This window comes from Callionymus lyra, chromosome 18, assembly GCF_982586985.1.
Source record: "Callionymus lyra chromosome 18, fCalLyr1.hap1.1, whole genome shotgun sequence".
NCBI lineage: Eukaryota > Metazoa > Chordata > Actinopteri > Syngnathiformes > Callionymidae > Callionymus > Callionymus lyra.
In genome coordinates, this window is record NC_141835.1 from 7,280,406 (window position 1) to 7,307,266 (window position 26,861).

General features: G+C 46.2%; 3 protein-coding genes across 4 annotated transcripts; all 3 read left to right on the plus strand.

The window, feature by feature from the left end:
* Nucleotides 1-104: 104 nt before the first annotated feature.
* Nucleotides 105-2,163, plus strand: drc2 (dynein regulatory complex subunit 2). Its single transcript, XM_087779694.1, has 8 exons — nt 105-158; nt 378-504; nt 567-734; nt 890-1,059; nt 1,123-1,273; nt 1,341-1,496; nt 1,566-1,772; nt 1,840-2,163. Exons 2-8 carry the CDS (start codon nt 403-405, stop codon nt 2,161-2,163), a joined length of 1,278 nt encoding a protein of 425 aa, XP_087635820.1. The 5' UTR covers nt 105-158; nt 378-402.
* A 971-nt stretch (nt 2,164-3,134) lies between these two features.
* On the plus strand, nt 3,135-22,767 carry LOC148060344 (dynein axonemal heavy chain 12-like). The gene is given in 70 exon segments (XM_087780447.1): nt 3,135-3,199; nt 3,277-3,383; nt 3,434-3,450; nt 3,753-3,936; nt 4,002-4,077; nt 4,113-4,283; nt 4,342-4,537; nt 4,650-4,832; nt 4,901-5,054; nt 5,127-5,218; nt 5,372-5,550; nt 5,704-5,839; nt 5,912-6,037; nt 6,326-6,460; nt 6,527-6,720; nt 6,779-6,971; nt 7,033-7,218; nt 7,329-7,529; nt 7,593-7,787; nt 7,864-7,985; nt 8,130-8,265; nt 8,323-8,469; nt 8,530-8,655; nt 8,748-8,904; nt 8,969-9,141; nt 9,203-9,355; nt 9,555-9,794; nt 9,898-10,143; nt 10,211-10,351; nt 10,431-10,540; nt 10,659-10,842; nt 11,101-11,241; nt 11,486-11,569; nt 11,680-11,868; nt 11,939-12,058; nt 12,362-12,550; nt 12,785-12,930; nt 12,989-13,127; nt 13,189-13,355; nt 13,478-13,733; nt 13,904-14,200; nt 14,265-14,443; nt 14,561-14,753; nt 14,823-15,242; nt 15,394-15,527; nt 15,591-15,753; nt 15,816-15,896; nt 15,962-16,138; nt 16,266-16,397; nt 16,470-16,559; nt 16,622-16,762; nt 16,839-17,080; nt 17,148-17,295; nt 17,565-17,710; nt 17,778-17,992; nt 18,061-18,253; nt 18,381-18,746; nt 18,812-18,952; nt 19,021-19,179; nt 19,405-19,700; nt 19,800-20,053; nt 20,122-20,262; nt 20,321-20,458; nt 20,509-20,781; nt 20,841-21,029; nt 21,120-21,223; nt 21,293-21,497; nt 21,561-21,790; nt 21,878-21,945; nt 22,020-22,767. Coding segments are annotated over 70 exon segments (11,859 nt in total). The 3' UTR covers nt 22,208-22,767.
* Nucleotides 22,768-23,013: 246 nt separating this feature from the next.
* LOC148060345 (proline-rich protein 5-like) lies at nt 23,014-26,851 on the plus strand. 2 transcript variants are annotated; one of them, XM_087780449.1, is made up of 10 exons: nt 23,014-23,131; nt 23,989-24,022; nt 24,266-24,397; nt 24,540-24,620; nt 24,715-24,818; nt 24,947-25,038; nt 25,121-25,261; nt 25,392-25,527; nt 26,165-26,419; nt 26,484-26,850. In XM_087780449.1, the coding sequence occupies exons 2-10, from the start codon at nt 23,997-23,999 to the stop codon at nt 26,699-26,701; spliced, it is 1,185 nt and encodes a 394-aa protein (XP_087636575.1). In that variant the 5' UTR covers nt 23,014-23,131; nt 23,989-23,996; the 3' UTR covers nt 26,702-26,850. The 2 variants fall into 2 exon arrangements, with proteins under 2 accessions (XP_087636575.1, XP_087636574.1); XM_087780448.1 differs by lacking the exon at nt 23,014-23,131 and having other exon boundaries at nt 23,166-24,022; nt 26,484-26,851.
* The last annotated feature ends 10 nt before the right edge of the window (nt 26,852-26,861 follow it).

Genomic DNA, 26,861 nt, shown 5'->3' on the forward strand with positions numbered 1-26,861 from the left:
CAAAGACACCCCCGTGAATTCGCAATCATCAATATTGGATCAACCCAATATGGCGTCGTTGCCGTGGAAACGGACGCAGGCGAACTTCCAGGCGCTTCTTCGAGCAAAACTTCGTCGGTGTCCTGATCGAACGTCCAACTCCAGAAAAGGTTTATTGGGTGAGTTTAGAAGAAAGATTTACATTTTAAAAGCATAAATGTCTGCGCTATTTTTTTTAATTTTTTTTTAGCAACATTAAATTAAATTTTTACTTTTACTTGCTGTGAATTGTTAATGTAAAATTGATCCTGTCTCGTCCAAGTAAACCTTATCAAATGTTTAATCTCTTATATGACTTGTGTAACAGTGATGACAATTGTTGTTATGAACACCTGCAGCTCAGGTGTTTCTGTGGCCTGGAAGATGCCGAAGAAAGTGTCCAAAGGAGGCAGCAGGCTGGAGAGGATGCAGGCGGAGCAGGACATGGCCAAGAAGAAGGAGGAGATCCTGACTCTGTTCCTGAAGGTGCGTCCTTGAGACCTACCCGAGGGCCTCTGAGCAACAGCCTGTATGCGTGTCTGTCTCAGGACAAGCTGCAGAAGGAGGAGCGGAACTCGCTGGTGAACAGGCAGAAGCTCAAAGTCGTCTGGCAAACGCTCGCTCGACAAACCAGAAGTGAGGAGCTGCATGATGACATCCTAACTCTGCAGCAGGAATCTGACCGACAACTAGACCACCTGGACAGTATCCTCAGGGTAACTTTTTCCATTTCTCCCAAAAATACAACACGATATGGCACAATGAAAGACATTGGTGTATGAATCTAAAAGTATAGTCTGTATAGTCTCACTTCATGTTTGTGCCGACTAACCCTCGGTCTATGCCGACTCATTTCCTGTCTCTGATCCAGTGTCTGGACCGAGAGCTGCAGGAGGCGGAGCGCCAGGTCGCGTGTGGGCGGCGGCTTCACCTGCAGAACCTGGAGCGTCTGCGGCAGCTGCAGGACGAGTGCGTGGCGACGGTGCAGCGCCGCTGGGAGAGTTGTCTGGAGGCCATGCGATCCAGGTTTCTCTCTGAAAGGTTGGTTGGTGGGTTGTGAAGAAAAGGGGCAGGTTCTGCATCTTCTCTGTTCTTCCTCATCAGGAGTCACATCGTGGCCCAATGTCTAGCGAAGGAGGTCGACTGGGAGGACGTCCGCTTCGCTCTGGACCAGAAACACCGGGCAGAGAAGACGGAGCTGCACAAGCTGTACGAGGAGAGCATGGCGGTTCTGGAGGTGGCCCGGCAGGAGCAGGTAGATGTGTCCTGCATTCTCCTATTCCTCTCAGTGGCCATCAGTCTGGACCCTTTTTCTTCTGCAGGCAACGGTTTTGGCCCAAAGTAACTCTGAGATGCTCAACGACAAGATCCTGCAGAACCAGGAGGCCAAGCAACAGCAGGAAACTGAGTCCAAAGGCCCGGAGCGCAAAGGTCAGCGTGTGGTCAACATAAAGAACACCTGCAAGAAGAAGCTGAAGGTGATGGATCAAGGTCCAGGAGGAAGTCTGAAGCTCTTTCCACTAAAACATGTTCATCTCCTTTTCCAGATTGAAGTTATTGACCTGCAGCAGAAGATCCAGAACATCGAGCTGGAAAACGGCATCTTGACGGAGAAGTTGACAGCTGTCAATCATCAGGTGCCGACGCTGCGCCAGCGTCTGGCTCAAGATCGCCAAACCGCTCAGAAGAAGCTGAAGGAGCTGTCTGTTGTTAGCGACTTGGTTTCTAAGAGGTTGAAGTCCACGATTGCTCAGGTGACAAGCCACCCCCTGCAAACACCCCAGAGCAGGACAGGCTGACTGTTCTCTGTTTTACCACCAGGGAGAGAAGGTGCTGTTGGTGATGGAGTTGTGCGAAAAGCTACAACCAGAAGGAGAAGCGACGACACAGCTGAACCGGACAGAGGAGGTTCTGCTTCGACGAGAAGTTCTGCAGAAGCAGCGAGACGCTCTGAGGCAGGAGAACCAGCAGCTGAGGAAGCTGCTGCGGCAGCGGCTGGACACCATGACGGTCAGCCATCGCACTCTTGACCGAGGCTCTGACCTGCTGGTCATCACTTCCGCTCCGACCACCACCAGCCCCGCCGATCCCGACAGGCGTCACACTGTCATCGAGGCGGCACTAGCCGTCCGGCACACACTCTGATACACAACTCAGGAACGTTTGATGTGTGAGCAGCAAAGTTGAACATCTGTTGTTGTCCGAGGTGTACGAAACAATAAACCATTTCATTTTGGAAGCATTTTACTGTCAATTTAAAACTGTTAATGTTGTGAAAGTAACAAAAATGTGATATAGAAGAATAAAGAATATATGCTGTCTGAAAATGGCTTGGTATCTCCTATGGAAATATGTAAGTTCAGAATAAATGGTTAATTATAAAATTTTGAATCGTTTTATTTAAATGCTGCTGTTTAAAGTACGAAATCATTATTTTTTAAAACAATTAAACGTTTGATTTTAGTTTTATTTATTTATTATTATTGTTGTTTGTTTCGAATTGTAACATTTATTTATATTAATAATTAAAATAACGATAAATGAATAAATAAGATTTTATACATTCATTTGTTAAAGAATTAAAAACAAACGTAACCTTTACATATAAAAAATATTCAATTATTCAAAAAAATAAAAAAAATCTTGGAAAAAAATAACATTTCTATTTAAAAAAAAAAAAAAAGTTAAACTTCTGTAGTGTTTAATTTAACAACTCAATTTTCCGGTGGAACTGATATGCATCCATTCTCTACACTTCTTACCACATGACGTCACTGGCTACTTTGGTCTCCCGGACCAAGCAGGACGCCCAGAGAAGATCACTATGGTGACGTCAACTCTAAACAATCCTACACTGTGGTGTCCATGGTGACCACGAGCCAAACAGACGTCCTCTCAGAGCGCTTCATGCCTTGGACCCTTCAGGTGAGTTTTACGCACCATGTGCGCATCCACCTGACGTCTTCATCCCCTCAACGACAGTCTGGAAGTTCTCTCGTTGGAGCGACCCTGCACCAAAACCAGGACGTGACTAGTGTTTGACGAGATCGCCTGAACTTCTGGAAAGACACAGCAGTGTTTTCAATCTCCCTCGCTCTGTGTTGTGGCGCCTCACCATGGAGGAGAGCAGAAGTGCACCACTGACCAAAAGGAACAGAGACCTTCAACAACACCAGCACATGTAGTCTTTATCACCCTTTATCTTGTTTTCTTCTCTGGCTAAGACGTTTTTTTCATGGGGTTTGTCTGGTGTTCCAGGGTCAGCAGAGCTCTAGAGGTCTACACCTTGAGCCGGGAGTCTAGAGGTGTGAGAGCCCAGAATGTAGCTCCACAGTTTCCCCCTTCGGTAAGCTCATCAGCTCTTCCTCAAGATCTACTCTGATGCCTGGTCATTTTGTTCTGCAGGTGATAAGTGAGGAGCGGCGCAGACGGGTGAGTTTATTTTCTGTCCAGAACAGGTGTCTCAAACCCATCCTCAAAGGGCCAAGATGGTGCAGGTTTTGGATCCAACCATTCAAGCACATATAGTCGAAATAATCAAGTGTCTGAAGACTGTAATCAGTTGACTGTCAATCAGGTGCTGCTGGTTAATTCGACATCTGATTGGTTAACTCATGTGCGCTTAACTGGTTTGAACAAAAACCAGCACCATCTCAGCTTTTTTCGGGGCCGTTTTGAGAACCCTTGGTCCAGAACAAATTGGACTGATAACTGAGATTGGCATCTTTTTGCAGATGAACTTTCTGATGCTGAAGCAGCTGGTGGAGACGCGACCTCTCGCCGCCATCCCACCAGCATGGCTGGATGCAGTTGCTGGCCGAGTCCCAGCTAAACTCCGAGAGCATCGAGAAAGTATTCTTGGGGAACTGTGTGGAGAAGTCAGCGAGGGCTTTCAGGCTGTCATGATGAAGCACACAGGTATCTCGGCATGTCTTTGTTTGTGTGTATCAGTACATGCGTGATCTCACTTCCTCTCTGTCCAGTGAACGCAGTACTGAAAAACCCAGAAGAAACCGGGACTGGCTCAGAGGCAACCAAACAGCTCAGGTATTAGTCAGAGTCAGAGGTCATAGCTGGTCAGTACTAATCTAAAGGTCTCTGGTCTGTTTCAGAAGTCCAAATGTTACCTGGCGGCAAAACTTCCTAATCATCCTGAAAGTGATGGAGGTGGACCTTCATGTTCTTCATCCTGTTATGCAAAGTCTACTGGAACTCTGTCAGTCCACCTTCTCCTCACTAGTTTTGGTCCAGCTAAACAGCTACAGGTGAGGACCGATCTCCTCAATCCAGGAGCACTGAGTCTTAAGGTTTTTGTCGTTTTAGGGCATCTGGACCACTGGACTGTCGGGTTCTTGTGAAAAGGGCTGCGTTGGAGTGTAGGCGTGTGGAGGAGAACATTATCAACACCTGGTTTCCTAAAGTGGTGCACCTGCTGACCCACAAAGACACATTGGCAAAACTGAAGGAGGAGAAGCTCCATAGCTTCTATAAGTGTGCCACCACACTCCTGTCCAACCAGGTAAGAGAGAAGCACTGTAATTGGGCGGTTAGAAAGTGGGACACATGAGTGGAACATTCTGTGATAGGTTCAGAACCAGACACTATATTTCACCACGTTTTCTCTTTTCCAGCTCAAATCACTTCTTTGCAGAAGCATTCAGGAGGTTGTTGACGTGTTCCAGTCCAGCAATGACCTTCCTCTCCTGAGAATGACCTTGACCTTTGACCACCAGAAAATGGGCATTTACCCAAGTCCAAGAGAGGTTGAAACCGCAGTTCTGGAGATCATTCAATGCATTGCCAATACACTGCAGGTGAGGATGATGATGGTTATAATATTGATGATAAAGATGATGCCAATGTTCATGTTACTGGCACACAGAGGGTCCAGACAGTCCAGTCCTGGTTGTCATCAAGCATTTCAGAGTTTGTCGAGGCCAAAGTATCAGACGAGATTCTAACTGAAGCTCAACTCACTGTGAGGTCAGTGGTGTGCAGGAACTTGGAGGAACCTGAACAACATTTCCAGATCTTTGGTAAGTTCAAAAGCCTTCTGGAGTAAAAAACAAAACAAAACAGCTGCTGACACTGGTTCTATTGGTGAGCAGTTGACCGTTTCGGATGGCTGGTCAACGGATCAGCCGAAAACCGAGTGGAGAAGTTCATGACAACAGAACCATCACTGGAGAGCTTTGTCCAGGTAAGATGTTTTGTGCAGGTCCTAATCAGGCAGGATTTGCATTTAGAACAGTGTTGACACGGGTCCACTTGTTCCAGAAAGTACCCCAGGTCCAGAAAGTATCTCTGATCAGACAGTTGGATGTAAAGTTGTTTTTATTGTTGCTTTTCGCAGCATGTGGAAGAGTTCCAGGCTCTGTCTAAGACCCTCATGAGTCTCCCTGAAATACTACGCTTCCAAATGGTCACCCTGCATTGTGAAGAGCTGATTCAGGGTCTGCGAGGCAAGGCCAAGGACTTAACTGAGACCTTGCTTAAATACCTGATGGCCCGACACCGCAAGGAGACATTACAGTGAGTATGATTTCCCACAGAGTCCTTGTGTCTTTGTGAGAGCTGGTAATAAGGCGTAAGTTCTTGTGACTGATAAGGTCTTTCATAAAGGACAATTTAACAGTGATCGTGTCCAGTTAATTTTCTTACAAGAATTTTCTGTTGCCATCTCAGGATCTGTGCCGAGTTTGAGCTCATCAGAGAAAGAGCCCTAAAGGTTCCTGTGACAACTGAGGACATTGCAGAGCTAGCAAAGTACCTAGAAGAGGCTGAGACCAGGACTCTGATGTATCTCCAGGACCGGATCACGGTGAACAAAACACACAAAACACCTTCTAATAGTTGATTGTTTTACATTTAAACCGTGTTGTGTCACTGACAGAACGCCTCATGCCAACTGGTGTTCCTACTTCAAGTCAGAACTCTTGACTCTGAGGACCGGCAGCTTAACTCTAGGGTCTTCCTTTGGCCCTCTGAGATACGTCAGGTATTCAAGCGCAGTGCTCAGGTGAGTCGCGTATCTAGCTGATGCATTATCATCTGAATAAACTGAGTTTTTGCAAAAGGGATTTTAAAATCTCCACCATCTTCTGTAGGCATTTAACTATGTTAGCAATGGTGCTGCTTAGCATAGATAATAAAGTTCTGAATTTTCATCACTTTAGCCAAAGGACCATTTCACTAATAGCCTTGTGGAACCCATAATACAATTTTTAGAAATGGGATTCTCAGATTTTGGAAATTAACACAACAAATTGAGTTCTTTCTCTGGTGTTTATGGTGTTTTCTTCCCTAGATGTTAGAGGAAGCCAAGCAGGCAGGGCAGCAACAGCTTACGAACAGACAACAGCAGCTGGCACTCCGTCTGGAGAAGCTACAACGAAGAATTGACGATTTGCCCCTATATTCTGAATTGCAGTTGATGGAGCAAGTGAGTAAACATCTGACTCCAATTTTGTACTACCAAACTAGCCTGTAACATGCTCCTCTCCATCAGTACGTGTCAGACATCAGGACCATCCAGAAACTGGTCCATGAGGCAGAGGAGGAGATGGTCTTCATCAATAGAGAAGAGGAATTTTATGACTTGGAGCAGACCCAATACCCAGAAGTCAAGCTCATAAAGGAAACCATGGAGCCTTACCAAAAGCTTTTTGGTCTAATTCTGACATGGCAGCGAACACAACACAGGTACCACTTTTACCCAGGTTTGCCTAGTCTTGAGGGCTGTTTAACTTTTTATCTGCAGGTGGATGGATGGCCCTTTCCAACACCTGGATGGAGAGAACATGGCAAGCAAGGTGGATGAGTTTTACAGCGAGACCTTCAGGATGATGAATGTTTTCAAGATGAAGAAGAACCATACTGTCCCTGGTGAAGGCCTACAAAGTCCAACATTGAGTCTTTGCTCTGCCGTCCTTGACCAAGTTCAGCAATTTAAGGTGAGACAACGTGGCGGGAGGCCCAGTGGAGCATTTATGCTGACTTAACCTGTCTCCATAGGATCACATTCCGCTGGTGTCCCTCTTATGTAATCCTGGGATCAGACCACGTCACTGGTTGATGATGTCGGAGCAAGTAGGTGATGACATCACTCCAGACTCAAGCACAACTCTGAATAAAGTACTGAAGAAGAATTTGACTGCTCATCTGGATGACTTCCAGTCGATTAGTGCTGCCGCCACCAAGGTGAGGTCAAGGACATTCCAGTAATTATATGAAGGGATTGTACCCTAACGCTGGAAAAATTGGATTCTTTAGTTTTGTGAATGAAGGTTTAACTGGTGAATATCTTTCAGGAGTTTTCTCTTGAGCGGACCATAGACAACATGGAGGACGCTTGGAGTGATGTGACTTTTCACCTACAGGCCTACCGGGAGACTGGTGTTAACATCTTGACCTCACTAGACGAAGTCCAGACTCTGTTGGACGATCAGCTGGTTAAGACTCAGACCATCCGAACATCCCCCTTTATTAAACCCTTTCAGGCCCGTATTAAGGTGGGTTCACAGAATCTTCTGATAATTTTACGAGTGTGACAGGTGACCAATTTTATAACTCAGAAGTGGGAGGCTCAATTGCTCCTGGTTCAGGAGATACTGGATGAGTGGCTAAAGGTCCAGGCACAGTGGCTCTACCTGGAGCCGGTATTCTCCTCACAGGACATCCTGCAGCAGATCCCAGAGGAGGGGCGGCTCTTCCAGACTGTTGATCGAACCTGGAGGGAATTAATGAGGCGGTGTGCCCACGATGCCAAGGTAAGTGTCATGGGGTTTCAAAATAATGGACGAAGAGTCGGAGCCATTGATGATTTAATTATTTTTTTGTTTCCAGATCCTGTCTGTGACATCTGAACCGCGTCTCCTAGGGAGCCTGAAGAACTGCAATGATATGCTGGAGAACGTCATGAAAGGACTCAACGCTTACTTGGAAAAGAAGCGTCTCTTTTTCCCAAGGTATGTGTTCCGCACCAGTAATTACAGTTTACTTGTTCTGGGTGAATTGCTAACGTTTATTTTATTTCAGGTACTGAGCACAATTCAGACTCTGTTGATTGTATGTTAAGAGCCTTGTTCTTGGTTTTCCTGTTTCCCCCGCAGGTTCTTCTTCTTGTCCAATGATGAAATGTTAGAGATCCTCTCTGAAACCAAAGACCCACTAAGGGTCCAGCCACACTTGAAGAAATGCTTTGAGGGAATTTCCAGACTAGACTTCCTGCCTAACCTTGACATCACGGTAGGAAGTTAAACTATAAGAGTCAACAGAACATTTCTAAGTTCTTGCTCCTCTAAGGCTATGCTCAGCAGCGAGGGTGAGCGAGTCGCGCTGGTCCAAAAGGTTTCTACTTCTCAGGCCAGAGGTGCAGTTGAGAAGTGGCTAGTGAAGGTGGAGGAAGCTATGATCCAAAGTGTCCAAGATGTGGTAGCACGGTCCAGAGAGGTGAGACTTATGATATTGCCTATACAGCTCTTAACTTATGTGTTCTTAATCTATTTACAGGACTACAGCCAAAACCAAAGGGTTCGCTGGGTGCAAGAGTGGCCGGGCCAGGTAGTTCTGTGCACCTCTCAGATTTATTGGACACTGGAGGTACATGAGGCCATCAGAGAAGGACAGGGGGTCAGTGTTGGACTCTTCTTGCTTCAGCACCCTAACTGATCTATCTCCTCTACTGGGGACTGGGGTCCCACTCATTTGGAGCTGATTTATAATTGCAGGGTCTAAAATCCTACTACAAGCGGCAGCAAGACCAGCTGAGGGACATTGTAGAACTGGTTCGTGGTAAACTTCCAACACAAACCCGGATAACTCTGGGGGCTCTGGTCACTATTGATGTCCATGCCAGGGATGTGGTCAATGAGCTGATGGAGAAAGGTACTTAGGGTAGCTGTGGTAGGAAGAAACAACTACTAATGATGCCTGTAATTTCCCCTGATAGGCGTCTCCAGGGAAACAGACTTCCACTGGCTTGCTCAGCTGCGCTACTATTGGATCCAAGACAATGTTCGGGTCCACATCATCAACTGTGATGTTAAGTATGCGTACGAGTACCTGGGGAACTCGCCTCGCTTGGTCATCACACCGCTGACAGATCGCTGCTATAGAACCTTGGTACGTTACTGCACCCAAGCGTCCCTTTCTTGTCTCCTCTCATGTACTAGTTTTCTTGTAGATCGGAGCTTTCTATCTAAATCTGGGTGGGGCCCCTGAAGGTCCAGCTGGAACTGGGAAGACCGAAACCACCAAAGACTTGGCCAAAGCTCTGGCTGTCCAGTGCGTGGTCTTCAACTGCTCTGACGGGCTGGACTACCTTGCCATGGGAAAAGTAATGTCTCCACTGTTACCTCAAAATCCGAGCATAGGGATTGGAATTTAACTTATGTGATTGTAGGTGAAAAATGTAAACAAAAGAAGTTGTCAGAATCACCTATGTATATAAATCCAAATTTTGGGGGATTTTTAGGACATGAATATTTCTTAGGAGTCTGTTCACAGGTTTTATAACAAAATTATTCTGTGGTCAGTTCTTTAAAGGTCTGGCGTCCTCAGGAGCCTGGGCCTGCTTCGACGAGTTCAACCGGATCGAGCTGGAGGTTCTGTCAGTGGTGGCCCAGCAGGTTCTCTGCATCCAACGGGCTATTGAATTAAGACTGGACTTTTTTGACTTTGAGGGGACGAGCCTGAAACTGAACCCCAATTGCTTTGTGTCTATCACAATGAACCCCGGCTACAGTGGTCGCTCTGAACTCCCTGATAACCTAAAGGTGACTTACAAAAGTTGTTTTATTGAGATTCCATTATTTGTCCAACAGTGGATTCTGGGCCATTTCACAAGTTTTGAGAATTAAACTTTGGCATTGTCTTCAGGTTCTTTTCAGGACTGTTGCGATGATGGTACCAAACTACGCTCTGATCGCAGAGATCTCGCTTTACTCTTACGGGTTCCTCAATGCCAAGCCTCTGTCGGTTAAAATCGTGATGACTTACCGATTATGCTCTGAGCAGCTTTCATCACAGTTTCACTACGATTATGGGATGAGAGCTGTCAAGGCTGTACTAGTGGCAGCAGGAAACCTCAAGCTAAATTACCCAGAGGAGAACGAGGACATCTTGGTAAGAGGTGATCTACTAGTGCTCGAATGATGTTGGTGTCTTCTGATCTCCTGGTTGTCCTCTACAGGTGCTCCGCTCAATCAAGGATGTGAATGAGCCAAAGTTCCTCTCCCATGATGTCCCGCTTTTCAACGGAATCACCAGTGACCTGTTCCCAGGAGTTGCCCTTCCTGAAGCTGACTACCAGGTAAGCGTGAGGAGGACGCTTGTGGTGGCCTTTGTGGTCAAGATTCTGTTTCCCAGTACTGAGGTCATTGCTCTTCAACATGAGTCTTTGTATGTCTCAGTTGTTATTGGTGGCAGCTGAAGAATCCTGCAAGACTCACAAAGTTCAGCCAACATCAGTGTTTCTACAGAAGTTGATCCAGACGTACGAGATGATGAGCGTCCGTCATGGGTTTGTAAATATAGAAAAAATGTCTTGCATTAAAACGGGACCAACAAACATCAGCCCGACTGGACTAACATCAAATGTTGATCTAATGTATCTAATGACAATTCGCTGCAATTGCTAGGTTCATGTTGGTAGGGGCCCCATTTGCAGGGAAAACGAAGGTCCTGCAGGTTCTGGCAGCAACTCTAAGTCTGATGAAGCAGCGGGGCCAATGTGGTGAAGAAGCTGTTGTCTTCAGGACCCTCAACCCAAAGTCAATCACCATGGGTCAGCTGTTTGGGCAGTTCGACCCTGTGTCCCATGAGGTAAAGGATTAGTTGGTGTTCCTCCTGGATTCAACATCCTGACTAGTGTTTATATTTACAGTAGCATGGTCTGTGCCATGAATATGCAGTTTTTTGGCATCAGTTTGTTTTATGTTCTTACTCTTCCAGTCAGTTTCTTACTCTTGCTGGTGCCTTATCCTGTAATGTCTACTCATTATGGATTCAGGCTCTGTGGATATTGTCTCCCTGTGGTTTAAATATATGACTATTAAGCCTCACACATGTTTCTTGTGTCAGTGGGCAGATGGAATTGTGGCAAATACTTTCCGTGAGTTTGCATCAGCTGATTCACCTGAACGCAGGTGGGTGGTATTTGACGGCCCTGTGGACACACTATGGATTGAAAGCATGAATACAGTTCTGGACGACAACAAAAAGGTGCCACATCAAAGTGCAATTGTAATTCTTTATTCTCAAGTGTGTTTCTAAATTTAAGTCATGTCTTGGAGTAAAAGCCAGCAGTCCCTGGCCCTAATTTCTTTGACTGCCCCCCTTATTATCTCTGCGGCCCTCAAATGAACTGTCCATTTTGGATCTGATCCAACTGTATTAAAGAGCCAGAATTGAGAAACATTTTTGTGAATTACATGACACATGATTGACTGCTGGTTTGCCTCCACAGTTGTGTCTGATGAGTGGTGAAATCATACAGATGTCCCGCCAAATGAGTCTAATTTTTGAAGCCCAAGATCTCGACCAGGCCTCGGTAATTTCACAGACATCACTATGACAACCACGCAGAGCAATTTTGAAGTGTGAACTTGGAGGGAGAAAGGATACAAATACCTGGTCTTCATTGTGAGGATATTTCTGCAGCCTGCCACTGTCAGTCGCTGTGGGATGGTCTACATGGAACCTACTCAGCTAGGTTGGAGGCCCCTAGTGGACTCCTGGATTGAGGGACTTCCTGAAGCGCTTCAGAACCTTGATACTCAGTCACTGTTACTTGACCTCTTCAGCTGGTTCCTGCCTCCTGCCTTCAGGTTACTGCACCAAGACTGCAGGGTGAGTGCACAAAAATGACTTCCAAGCCTATGACATCATCAGTGTCCAGACCTCTGTTCTGTATGTGCAGGAAGTAGTGTCCACCAGTGACAGCGGCTTGGTGCTTTCTCTGTGTCGACTTTTCCAGATGGTTCTGTCTGAACCACTTCAAACTCCGTCCTCTGGCAAAGACATGCACACCTGGATTCTGGTAAATATTCTTCCACTTTTACACACTTCTATAATAACTTAATGTGTATTATTAGTGCTTCTTCTATAATATCACATAAAGCAAAACAGAAAAAAAACACAGAATCATAAATAATATGATGATATATATATATTAAAAAAAATTGTATTAAAAAGTGTATTAAACAGGACAGTCGGCTACTTGTTTGCTGTCTGGGGCTACCTGTTGCCCGCATACACAATGTTGGTGACTCCTGCTCTTAGGAGCTTATGTTGACAAGGAGTTATTCTTAACATTTGGTGTTCTGGCCCTCTTTGATTTCAGGCAGCTTTTGTATTTTCGCTTGTGTGGTCAGTCGGCGGCTGCTGCGACACAGAAAGCAGAGAGAGGTTCAGTGACTTTGTGAGATCCATGGTGAGTGGACAAAGAGAAGGTTGTCCAATCCCTGCCACTGTGGGAAAGTGGACCTGTCCCCTGGAGGCCAAGGACACAGTCTATGACTACTACTATGAGGTACCTTAGAGGGCGCTGCCCCTTTTATTGACTACTTCTCCACAATATAGACTAAGACTTCAGGAGGCGTGTTGGCATCATGAACCAATGTAACCATATATACATTTCCTCAACTTACAAAAGTTTTGATGACTCCTGTGTAAGCACTTAGAAATTGGCACTTCAGCTACTTTTGTATATGAGTTTAGTTTGCAGCCTTCAGCACCACGAGTAAACCTATGCATCCTATTTCAGTTCCTAAGGAAAGGCCGTTGGATTCATTGGAAGGATGCCATACAAGATGTCCATTTGTCAGACGGGTGCAGCCAAGACATGATCATCCCAACAGTCGACACAATGCGATATTCGTTCCTTATGGATCTTGGCATAAATCATGGACTGTAGGTGTGACATAACCTTCTGTCTGTAGTTCTTGTTTATGAATGTTTGTTTACTCAGACCTCTACTGCTGGTGGGTCCCACCGGAACTGGAAAGTCAGTGTATGTGAAGCAGAAGCTGTTGAATGATCTGGACAGAGACCGCTTCTTGCCGTACTTCCTGAGCTTCTCAGCTCGCACTGGTGCCAACCAGACGCAGGTCACCTGACCCATACAAGTCTGTCCCTTAAAGCTCAGGTACTGATGTGACTGTCTTATAGAACCTCATTATGTCGTGGCTGGACAAAAGGAGAAGAGGTGTATTTGGACCGCCAGCAGGAAAGAAGTGTGTGATTTTTGTTGATGACCTAAACATGCCAGCGCCTGAGCCGTTTGGAGCGCAGCCAGCAGTTGAGCTGCTGCGCCAATTCATCGACCATGGACACTGGTGAGAGTGCCTGGGTTACTTTCCCTGCTGTAGAACTGTAAAATAGGAAAACTGCTATGCTAAAGTTCATCTGCTTTAGTGCAGACTTACATTTGAAACTTCGCCAATTTGTGTTCAACCAGGTACGACCTTAAAGACACTTCTAGGATCACCCTAGTGGACCTTCAGCTGGTTGCTGCAATGGGTCCCCCTGGTGGTGGGAGGAACACTGTGACGCCTCGATTCCTGCGACACTTTAACATTTTCAGTATAAACCCCTTTGACGATGATACCATGGTTCGAATCTTTTCCACCATTGTTAGCCTTCATCTGAGGAACCAGCAATTCCCTCCGGAGTACTTGTCTGTCGGGAAGCAGATTGTGTTGGCAACTCTAGAGGTGGGTCGATCCAGTATATGGCTCACATGAAGGCTAAGTATTTAACGTCGCCTCAGTTTAATGATCAGGATTGTCACACTTGAGTAGTCCAGACTAAAGACTAAATAAGTTCCTTAAAATTTTTAGTCAATGATATGGACTCACATATATTATATGTCGTTGATGCTCAGGTGTACAAGAGCGCCATGCTGCATCTGCTCCCAACTCCAGCCAAGTCCCACTACACGTTCAACTTACGTGACTTTTCCCGGGTGGTCCGTGGCTGTTTGCTGCTTAAGAAAGAAACATTGGAGAACAGACGCATGATGACACGCTTGTTCGTCCACGAAGTGTTCAGAGTTTACTATGACCGTTTGGTGGATGATTCAGACCGGACCTGGCTGTTCCAGCTAATGACCAACCTTCTTAACAAGCACTTTGAAGAGTCTTTGGACCAACTGTTTAAGCATTTGAGAAAAGGAAGCAAAGTAAGTATTACACCAAAACCAAGGAGCAACTGCTCTGTCACTGACCCATATGTTCTTTGGTCAGCTGGAGGAGGGTGACCTGCAGAACCTTCTGTTTGGGGATTATATGAGTCCAGACCTGGAGGGTGAAGCCCGACTGTACACTGAGGTTCTTTCTATGGATCATTTCACTGAAGTTGTTCAGGCCTGTCTGGATGACTACAACCAGACGCAAAGGAATCGCATGAATCTGGTGATATTCCGGTAAAGTTAAACACAAATTAATCTGTGAATTTGATCAAAATCGAGTAAGCAGTTAAGTCCTGACTAGTTCTGCATCTGTATGTGATAGTTCTGATCACCTTCTTATTACTGCTTCAGCTATGTCCTCCAGCACCTGTCCCGCATCAGCAGGGTGCTGAAGCAGCCGACAGGAAACGCCCTCCTTGTAGGAGTGGGAGGTAGTGGCCGCCAGTCCATTACTCGTCTGGCTGCTTTTATGGCCCACATGACTGTTTTCCAACCTAAGATATCCAAAAGCTATAGTACTATCGAGTGGAGGGATGACTTGAAGGTCCAAAGATTTTTTGCTCCCTGATATCATACATTACCAATGGAGATATCAAGTGTTCTATATCTACAGGTGCTTCTGAGGAGTGCTGGTGTCAAAGGTCATAAAACTGTGTTCCTGCTGACCGATGCTCAGATAACTGATGATGATTTCCTTGAGGACGTGGACAGTATCCTGAATACAGGAGAAGTCCCCAATTTGTTTGCTCTGGAAGAGAAGCAAGAGATCATGGAGGTAAGACACACAGACGGGCCTCTGGTCTGCAGTCAGTTACTGTCTTGCTGTTTCCTCCTACAGGCCATCCGCCCTCTCGCTCAGTCTGGGAACGAAGACCTAGAGCTCAGTCCCTTGAGTCTCTTTGCCTTCTTTGTCGAACGCTGCAGACAGAACCTCCATGTGATTGTGGCCTTTAGTCCGGTGGGAGATGTCTTCAGAAACCGCTTGAGACAATTTCCGTCACTGATCAACTGCTGCACCATCGACTGGTTTCAGGTACTGCATTGGTCCTTAAGTAAGCAATCTGGGTCCGATCTCAACTAACTCACGGGATATGTATTTTTGTCTTGAATGCCATACTCTTTAATGTGCATGTTTAAAGGTTGAGTATCTTTGGTTTGACTTCTGATCCTTCTCTATTCGGCAGCCATGGCCAGAGGAGGCGCTAGAGCGAGTGGCAGACTCATTTCTGATGACTCTGCAGATTAGTGAGGAGGAGAGGCAGAGTGTCATTCCGATCTGCAAAACCTTCCACACATCTGCCAAGCAACTCTCTGAAAAGTATGGCATGCAAAGTTGTAGCTGCAGACCTAATTCATTTTTTCGCTATTGTCATCTCTGTAGATTCCTAATGGAGTCGGGACGACACAACTATGTCACACCAACATCATACCTTGAGCTCATGGAGGCATTTCGTCTTCTTCTGAGTCAAAAACAAGATGCTGTGCTAAAGGCAAAGCAACGGTACACAGCCGGTCTTGACAAACTCGCCTTTGCAGAATCTCAAGTAAGTAACACTGCGATACTTTTATTCATGCCTAAGACGATTGCTTACAACAATGAATGCAGGTGGGAGAGATGAAGAAGGAACTGGTCGGCCTGCAGCCAAAACTGGAGCAGGCTAAGGAAGAGAACACCAACATCATGAAGGTAATTCGGTGGTGACATGGTCTGGTGCTTCTGGTTGTTCCGCTGACCTCCTTTGATGCCTGAAGGTAATACAGGTGGAGTCAGTCCAAGTAGAAGCCAAAAGTAAAGTGGTACGTGTTGATGAAGAAGTGGCAACACGAAAAGCCAATGAGGCCCAGGCTTTGAAGAATGAATGTGAGAGTGACTTGGCAGAGGCCATCCCGGCTCTGGAGGCGGCACTTTCCGCTCTGGACACACTGAAGGTTACCACTCAAATTGTAACCCCCTTTATGATCCCCCAAACTAAACTAAATAGTTTAGCCAACCCTATGTAAACTGTTGAATTAAGCCATCTCTTTAGCATGCTGAGTATTTGACTGCCTGTTTCAGCCTTCTGATGTAACGATTGTGAAGTCCATGAAAAACCCGCCCTCAAGCGTAAAGCTGGTCATGGCAGCTGTCTGCGTGATGAAGGACATCAAGCCGGACAGGATTGCTGATCCTGCAGGGACTGGAAAAAAGGTCGGAGGGAAAGTCCTTATACAATTAATTTTCTGTAAAACACAGTCCCTCAAAGCTTTCTTCATTTATTAGATTCTGGACTACTGGGGGCCAAGCAAAAAACTTCTTGGAGACTTGAACTTCTTGCGAGAATTGAAGATCTATGATAAAGATCACATACCTGTGAGTCATATGAATACATCTGTAACAGTGTGAATATTGTGATCATCCTTTTTTTGTGGCAGGTTTCTGTGATGCAGAAGATACGTAGTGAGTATATAACCAATCCTGACTTCAACCCCACTGTTGTGGCCAAGGCCTCCTCTGCCGCTGAGGGTCTCTGTAAGTGGATCCAAGCCATGGAAGTCTATGACCGGGTGGCAAAGGTACCAGTTGTTCCGAGGGATGAAAGGGTCCAGCATGAAATTGCAGACTGTTCTCACATCAAGACTTTGCTTTCAGGTAGTGGCTCCAAAGAAGTTGAGTCTGGAAGCAGCGCAGGAGTCTCTTGCGGCTACCATGGCTTTACTAGACCAAAAGCGAGCTGAGCTGATGGATGTAGAGCAACGTCTGGCAGCACTTCAGAAAACCTTTGCAGAGAAGAATGAGGAGAAAGTTCGATTGGAACAGCAGGTGGCTGCATGTGCCCGTAAGCTCCAGCGAGCTGAAAAACTGATCAGTGGTCTTGGTGGAGAAAAGACAAGGTGACTGTCATGAGTCTAGTTCTTATAATGGCTACAACTTATAGACTAAACTCGGTGAATCCCACAGATGGGCCAAAGCTGCAGACAATCTCCAGAAAACATACGACACCCTAACAGGAGACGTTCTCATCTCAGCTGGGGTCATCGCATACCTGGGTGCCTTCACTGCCACATTCAGACAGCAAGTGATCAAGTCCTGGACCACACTGTGCAAAGTTAGTCTTTAAAGTCCAAACCAACAAGCTCGAAGTCCAAGGGGCCATGGTCCCTAAGCAGAAAAGGTCCATCCAGAGAAAGGAAAGTAGTGTAAGAAAGTTGCAGTGCAGCCAGGCATGGAGGAGGTAGAAAGTTGAGTTAAGGAGACCAGACAGGAAAGAGATGATGTGATGATGTTTATTATTATCATGATATTGACAATGGTGATGGTAAAGATGATGATGGCGAGGATTTCCTTTCAAACTTACCGTTATTGGTTTACCAACAGAGTCATGGGGTTCCGTCTTCAGAGAGTTTCTCTCTCACAAAGACTCTTGGGGACCCGATCAAGATCCGGTCCTGGAACATCTTTGGTCTCCCAACTGACTCTTTCTCTGTTGACAATGCAGTAATCGTTAGCAACTCTCGTCGCTGGTAAGTTTTTGACCTTTTCTCTAATAAACTCCTATATGATGTCATCAACATTGTTCCCCTTCTGCAGGCCACTGATGATCGACCCCCAGGGACAGGCCAACAAGTGGGTGAAAAACTCTGAAAAAGAGAACAACTTGAGCGTGATACGGCTAACAGACAGAGACTTCATGAGGACTCTGGAGAACTGTATCCAGTTTGGAACACCGCTTTTGCTGGAGAATGTTGGGGAGGATCTGGACCCATCGCTTGAGCCAGTGCTGCTTAAACAAACCTTCACACAAGGTTTTTGTGTTGGGGTTGGGGTCTTAACGTTGAACTGCTGAAAATCTGATGCATAAGTTGTTCCCAAGGTGGCCTGGTCTGCATCCGACTTGGCGAGACTGTGATGGAGTACTCTAGCAACTTCCGCTTCTACATAACTACCAAGCTCCGGAACCCACACTTTCTTCCAGAACTGTCAACCAAGGTCACACTGCTTAATTTCATGATAACCTCTGAAGGTCTGGAGGACCAGCTTCTGGGAACCCTGGTGGCCAAAGAGAGGTAACACCAGACCTTATGTGATGACACCCTGTTGAACAGTAATTCTTCTCTGTAGTAATGAGGAATAAAACTCTGATGTTCCACTTACAGAAATTTTGTAAAGATGTGTCTCTTTTCTCTGCTATAGACCAGAGTTGGAGGAAGAGAGAAATGCTCTAATCCTTCAGTCCGCTGACAACAAGCGACATCTTAAGCAGATGGAGGACCAGATCTTGGAGACACTACAGTCCTCGGAGGGGAACATCCTAGAAGACGAGAGTGCCATCCAGATCCTGGACTCTGCGAAGGACATGTCCTCTCAGATCTCACAGAAGCAGCTAATTGCTGAGAGGACAGAGCAGCAGATTGCAGAGTCCAGAGAAGGCTACAGAGCTGTTGCTAAACACTCTTCCATCCTCTTCTTCACTGTTGCTCAGCTGACAGACATCGACCCCATGTACCAGTACTCTCTCTCCTGGTTTACTAGTCTATATATAAGGTCCATAGATGACAGGTGAGGCACTATCCCCCTGTCTTTCAGGAATGATAGGTTCTGAAGACATTTTCCTTCTCTTGCAGTAACAAGTCCAAGATCCTGGAGAGACGACTTCGCTACTTGACAGATCACTTCACCTTCAGTCTCTACAGCAACGTGTGTCGCTCACTGTTTGAGAATGACAAGCTGCTTTTCTCCTTCCTGCTATGCTGCCAGCTCCAGCTGTGAGGGGGAGGGTGGTATTGGGATTGGTCATTTTTTATAATACTGAGTGGATGTGTCCATTTCTCAGGGCTGCAGCTGAGATCCAACACTCTGACTTTGTTTTCTTCCTGACGGGTGGCGTCGGCCTACAGAACCCTGCACCTAACCCTCACCCTAGCTGGCTGCCAGAACGAAGCTGGGAAGAGATCTGTCGTGCAGATGAGCTGCCTGGATGCCAGGGAGTCAGGTTGAGTGAAGCTTTTTCAACTAAGAACGGGTCTGATATCCCAAAATGAAAAAGTTGATAAAAGCATAACTGTGCCTCAGAGAGACCCTTCAACATTTGAGCTGCAGACAGCAGCGACTAACATAGGCATAGTTTGTATTTTACAATGAGAAACAAGCTTGATCTCAGAAGCATCAGAGAAATTAAAAAATGGTCCCCCAATGATGCAATGACTGTAACCCACAGAGATTCCTTGTGCCAGACACCGGCCGACTTCCGCCATCTGTACGAGAGCAAAGAACCATGGAACTGTCCCCTATTGAGCCCTTGGTGGCAGAAACTCAATGCGCTGCAGAGAATGATCCTGGTCCGCTGCCTTCGCCCAGATAAAGTTGTTCCTTCAATCGTTAAGTATGTGACTTCGCACCTGGGAAAGACCTTTGTGCAAGCGCCAACATTTGACCTTAGCAAGAGCTACCGGGAATCCTCTTCCTCCTGTCCCCTGGTGTTTGTGCTGTCACCCGGAGCTGATCCCATGGCTAGTAAGCATCAAAAACTAGCATGTTTAAAGTAAAGCTAGTAGCAATGTTGTTGCAATATACAGTATCTCTGCAGCTATGGTAACACATTTTCCTCTGCAGGTCTGCTGAAGTTTGCGTGTGATAGAAACATGGGTGGGGCCAAGTTCCAGTCCATCTCTCTTGGTCAGGGCCAAGGTCCAATCGCTGCTAAGATGATCTGCACTGCCATGCTGGAGGGATGGTGGGTGTGTCTGCAAAACTGCCACTTGGCAGAGTCCTGGATGTCCACTCTGGAGAAGATCTGTGAGGACTTAAGCCCTGACACCTGCCACCCGGAATTCCGCCTCTGGCTCACCAGCTATCCTTCACCAAAAGTAGAACACCTCTGATGGATTCTGGCACTTCTTCTTTATCACCAATCTCATCATCTTTCTGTCTCAAGTTCCCAGTCAGCATTCTGCAGAATGGGGTGAAGATGACTAACGAGCCTCCGACTGGACTTCGGCTGAATCTGTTACAATCGTACCATTCAGATCCCATCTCTGACCAGGACTTTTTTAGGAGTTGTCCGAACAAGGAGCTTGTAAGTTTGGCCTTTCCCTCTATCCAGACAAAAGACTGACCCAAATTATCTTGTGCAGGGCTGGGAGAAACTTTTGTATGGACTCTGCTTCTTTCATGCCTTAGTTCAGGAGAGGAAGAAATATGGTCCACTGGGTTGGAACATACCATATGGATTCAATGACTCTGACCTAAGGATTAGCATCCGACAGCTGCAGGTTGGTGAAACTTCCTTTGGTAGAATTTATCTTTTGCTTCAAACTTTTAGATTCACTTCACTTCAGATTCAGACTCTTTTTCTTCTCAGATGTTTGTGAATGAGTATGAGGATGTCCCCTTTGAGGCAATCTCCTACCTAACAGGTGAGTGCAACTACGGTGGACGTGTAACAGATGACTGGGACCGTCGGCTTCTGACAACCCTGCTGGCGGATTTTTACAACCATGACGTTATCGAAAAATCGCGCTACCCCTTCTCACCCAGCGGTGATTACTTTGCCCCACCCAAGTCATCCTATGAAGGCTACCTAGAGTTCATCAAGGTAGAACCTGAGCATTGTGATGATCACACTCTTGCACAGACTGACTTCTGTTTCTGCAGGGTCTACCTGTGTCTCAGAACCCGGAGGTGTTTGGACTGCATGAAAATGCTGACATATCTAAAGACCTTCAACAAACCAGGCAGCTGCTGGACTCGCTGCTTGTGACACAGGGCCGTGTTGCAAAGAGCGGAGCTAGCTCTGCTAATGATGCTGCACTCTATGACATTGCTCACAACATACTGACCAAGGTAGGATATCTGCAAACATTAAATATCTTTCAACTAGGTTTTTTAACTTCTCTTGTGTTTAGTTATTTACGATTGTTTTGTTTTTTTAAGCTTCCATGTAACTTTGACATAGCTGTGGTCTCAATGAAGTTCCCGGTCCTCTATGAGGAAAACATGAACATAGTTTTGGTCCAGGAGATGCAGCGCTACAACATGTATGATATAGACCATCTTGCTCTAGGGAGGTTCTTAACTCAATAAGTTGAGGGTTTCTTTTCTCTCAGTCTCTGTAGCACCATACGAGTCAGTCTGCAGGACCTACTGAAGGCAATCCAGGGTCTGGTGGTGATGGACTCAGGATTAGAGGGCATAGCCGCATCACTGGTGGTTGGGAAGGTCCCAGAGAAATGGACACGCCGTTCCTACCCAAGCTTAAAACCACTGGGCAGCTATATTAACAACCTGCTGCTCAGACTCAAGTTCCTGCTGGTGAGTCCAGGTCAGTTGCTAATCTAGACCCCTACTGGTTCTTCAACCCTCTTTTCTACGCAGGACTGGTACCAGAATGGTAAGCCCAGTGTTTTCTGGCTCTCTGGGTTTTTCTTCACGCAGGCCTTCCTGACGGGAGTGCTCCAAAACTTTGCACGGAAGTACCATGTCCCCATTGACCTGCTGCGCTTTCAGTTCCAAGTTCTTTCGTTTGACACTTCAGAGTCGTCCCCTGATGACGGTGTTTACATTCATGGTTTGTTTCTGGATGGGGCCCGATGGAACCGGGAAAGGTACTTGTTTACACATGAACTCTAGATTCTTGAAGCACTGTTAGAATGAAGTAAACTTTATTGTAAAAATGTATTTTCTGCCAACAGCGGCGTCCTGGATGAGCAGCGACCGAAAGTTCTGTTTGACCCGATGCCCATTATCTGGATACGACCTAGTGAGCCTCCATGAAAGTGTGGTACCCAATCACCCTTGTGCAGCTTAGCCTGACGTTTTTGTGTGTTGGTACAGGTCAACAAGAGGCAGGGAGTCGGGATGTGTATGTGTGCCCTCTCTACAAGACCAGTGAAAGGAAGGGGGCGCTGTCCACCACTGGACACTCCACAAACTATATCATCAGTATGCACTTGCCCACCAGCAGGCAGCAGCTGCACTGGATCAAGAGAGGAGTCGCTCTGCTCTGCCAGCTGGATGACTGATTATGGCCAGCTGAATACAATTTTGTTACTCCCACTTTGACATCCAAACAGAGGGTTATTATTGTCTGTTCCAGTGTTATCAACGGGTTACTGGTCGTTCAGTTGTGGACCTTGGTGGTCTGATCTGAGAGTGGAAAACCATATCATACTTAAGTAATTCAAACTTTTTTTTTTCATTTTCGGACATGTCGATTTTTGGCCATTTTTTAAAGTTTGAGTGATTAAAATCGGTCGAATTATACCTTTTTTTTCGCGCCTTCAAAAAACAACATTTTACACATTTGGGCAACAATTGTTTGCGCTCACGTGGTCCATCTGATATCATACTTGGAACCGGAGCCTAACACTTGTGTCATCTCAGAGTTGAGGTGACAAGGTGGCCAAAAAAACAAATGTGTTTAAGGTATTCCTTGTATTGTCAAGGTGCACGACCTCCATGGCCGCTAAAAAAAATACATAAGCAATGGCCCTCCTGTAATTTGCGTGGTCCGTTTTGACCCGATGCTGGGGTGTATGCAGAAAATTAAGTGTGACAGGATGATTTAACTGGAGTAATAAAATGAAACAAATGTGCTTTATTAATGCTTTGTCATGGCACCGAGTGTAATTTGGTCATTCTAACAACTGTGTGCCTCTTCTTCTGTGTGCTACCCAAACCCCTACCTTTGTCTCAAGGTGATGCTGGCACAGTGACATCTGCTGCTCACCAGAGAAACTCCTTTATTCATATTTTTTTTTTTTAAATGATGTGGGCGGGTCCAAACCAAGTGTGTCCGAAGGTGACGAAAATAAAACTTTCAACAGTATGACCACACGGAGCCGCCGTACTCCAGTAGGTTCGGCGCGGATCAGGTAGTGCGTCTGACGGAGGCGTGAACGTCAGGACGAAGTTCGACCTGCTCTACAGGTGACACAGGTGAACAGGTAACAGCAGAATCCGCTAATTCTTTCTTCCAGCTGTGACGAAAAATTGGACTTTTAAGACGCATTTGATAAAGTTATTGTGTCAGTTCAGTAACTCTTTGTTGGAGCGACAGAACACCTGAGGGTCACGGCAGACGTGACGTCATCCGGTATCATAAACTCACTTGATGTTTATATACGGGTTTTTCTTTCGTAAAAACGGTACCATTCCTTATTTGCCATCTCGACTCGATGTCATTTTAGTGTGAAGAAATAAATCATTCAATAATAAATCATAATAAATCATTTAAAATTATTTTGATCTCTGATCAAATCCGACTATTATGATGATCTGCTGCGTTCATGACATCTGTGGGATTCATCTGTTTGTCTAAAATCACATTTTAAACATGTTTATTCAATAATTAAATATCTTTATAGTTTTCCATTTTGGAATATATACCTCTTTTTCTTTTATGTTATGTCCTACGTATGTTTTTACTGTTACTTTTTAATCGGTCTGAGATGTCCTTGCGTGCTGTGAGTGGCGCCTCATATTAAGATTGTGGGTATCAGCTTGTCCTTGTGTTGGACCTCTCAACCACCTCCTCCTCCTGACCCAGAACTCTGATCTGGTTGTTTCGGCTCTCACTTTTTTCTTTTTTAAAAAAATGAAGCACATGGAAGGTTCCTCTGCCAGAGTGACTGCATGAGAAGAATAAAAGGGTGAAGAGGCAAAGGGGTGACGGGGGGGACGGGGTAGTTGTCATGGTGAACAGTTGAATCAGATCCGGTTCTAGAAGTCTGCCCGAGAGTGTTGGACCAGGAAACCATCTGAAGTTTGTTGTTGATGTTTTTTTGGTTGTTTTTTTTTTCAGATGTTTCCATGGAGAGAGAGGGCTCACTGAGGAGGTGACACACACACACACACACACACACATTCCTGCATGACATCATTCTTTCATTCATTCACGCTCCTTTAGCTTCATTAGCTCGCTGAGTTGATCCTCCGCACTCGTCCCGGTTCACACACACTTGAAGAAAGAACCTCCACAACAGTCTCTTTGTCCGCGCAGACAAAAGTCTGGCGGTCACATGACCTGCCGGGAAGGAGTACCACGAGTAAACTGTGTGTGTGTGTGTCTGACCGAGCAGGAGTATCCAGAGTAGACTGCGGCTGGGTGGAGGCTCGAGCTGCAGTCTCCAAGACCTGTCCCAGGCTGTCGGAGGAGGTCTGGCGGAGGACTCTGGGAAGAAGAGGGCTGGCTCCAACGCCACCTGGAACAGGTGAGAACCGTGTCCTGGACTCGGCTGTTCCTGGTTCCTCTGTCGAACCCAAGAACCCCTGTTTTCTCATCACAAACAGTATTAGAGTGATGGAGGACATCATGACCAGCTTAGTCAGTCAATCTCCCTCTTGTGTCCTCAGCATCCACAACGCCGTCATCGCCGTCTTCCAGAGGAAACAACTGCCGGACGACGAACTCTTTTCTCTGAACGAAGGAGTCCGGTACGTCTATCTGTCCGTCTTTCCTTTGGTCTTGTCTGTTTGATTGTCTATCTGTGTGTACTTGGATCTGGATTGTGTGCTTTTATTTGTGTAGACAGCTGCTGAAGACAGAGTTGGGGTTGTTCTTCGCTGAGTATCTCCAGAATCTGCTCACTAAAGGGGTGGTGATTCTGAGAGACAAGATCCGTCTCTATGAAGGTCGAAATACACACACACACACACACACACACACACACACACACGCACTAAGACACACGAACCATCAACAAAAGTGTTTTGTGTAAACATCCGTATATTGACAATGTAAACCCTCTCTAACTCCTCAGGCCAGAAGTTGCTGGATTCTTGTGCAGAAACCTGGACCTTCTTCTTCTGTGACATCTTGTCTATGTTGCAGGCCATCTTCTACCCCGTCCAGGTGCCCCCCCCCCCCCCCCCCCCCACACACACACACACACACCGGACATTGTTACACAAGGGATGTGTGTGTTTTGATTCAGGGGAAGGAGCCCTCGGTGCGTCAGATGGCTCTCCTTCACTTCAGGAACATCATCACTCTCAACCTGAAACTGGACGAAGCTCTGAGTCGACCACGAGCTCGAGTTCCTCCGTCCATCGTCCAGATGCTGCTGGTGCTGCAGGTACACAAACACACGCACACACAAATTTTAGAGAAGGACACGCAGGATACTGCCCTCTAGTGGTGGACACGAAGACTGCAGGACCTCGGTACTGTTGCTGATTGTTGTGTTGTTTGTGTGTATCTGACAGGGTGTGCACGAGTCCAAAGGTGTCACAGATGACTATGTGCGTCTGGAATGTCTCGTCCAGAAAGTTGTGTCTCCGTATCTCTCGACCAACGGACTCTGGTCAGCTGACGAACAGTCACTACAGTGCTGCCTGCTGGGTGTGTTTTATTGCGTTTTTCTTTGTGTGTGTGTTTGTGTGTATGTGGGTGCATGTTTGTATGTGTGTGTTTGTGTGCATATGTTTGTGCACATTATCGTTTTTGCTTGTGTGCGTGTTTGTTTTCATGCATGTGTGTTTGTGTGTATTCATGCATGTTTGTGTGCATGTGTGTCTTTGTGGGTGTACATGCATTTGTCTTTGTGTTTTTGTGCATTTGTGCATGTTTGTTTGCGTGCATTTGTGTTTTTGCGTGTATGTTTGTTTGCATGTACTGTATGTGTGTTTTGGGAGGTGTTTGTGTCTGTGTGTGTATGTACATGCATGTTTGTATGCATGTGTGCATATGTTTGTGCTTGTGTGCGTGTTTGTTTTCATGCATGCTTGTGTGTTTGTGTGTGTATTTATGCATGTTTGTGAGCATGTGTGTCTTTGTGTGAGTGCATGCGTTTGTCCGTTTTGTTTGCTTGCATGTGTGTTTGTGCATGTTTGTTTGCATGCATTTGTGTGTGTTTCTGTATGTGTGCTTGTGTGAATGTGTTTTTGTTTGCATGCATGTGTGTTTGAGGGCATGTGTGTGTGTTAGTGTGTGTGTGTCTGCTTCTCTAGTGTGTCCTTATTCTGGTCTCCATCTTCAGAGAGACACTACAGATCTTCCAGAACCTCAGCCCCTCCAGCAGTGAAGAACCCGGTGGTTCGGTCCAAGAGCTACAACGTTCCTGTGCTGACCCCTGTAGTAGAGTCGGACCCGGACTCATCCACAGGAAGTGGAGTCAGACGCCATTCGGTCTGCGAGATGACTTCCTGTCTGGAGGAGAGCGTCCCTGTGGCTGAACCTTCCCTTCACACCTGCAACACCTGTATGGACCACCAGAGGGCTCCCTCCTTCACTGGTGCGTTGACCTCTCGAGCAGCAGAAGTTCTGGTCAGAAGACTCACCCTCTCCCCCTCCTGCAGGTGCCGTGACTTCAGAACCAAGACACCGTGGGGACAGACCGGTCCTCCCCTCCTCCCCGGGGATCCTCCCGGACCCCTGGTCCTGTGAGTCGGCAACCCTGCTGCATGATACCGAGTCTGGTGCCAGTCCAGATGTACTGAGAGCCCGGGAGAGTCTGGACTCAGAACCAGAACACGATGGACTCTTTCTGAACTTCAGCAGAGACACACACAGCTAGAAGTCATCGACCCAACCATCGATTAATCTGGTGAATTAACTATTATACTGTAAATATTTATCTCAATTAATTTGTTTTTAATTCCTGTCTCCATAAGAAAAATGATCATAACTTTTTAATCATATTTTTCATAAAAATGTATTTTCCAACAGTCAGACAC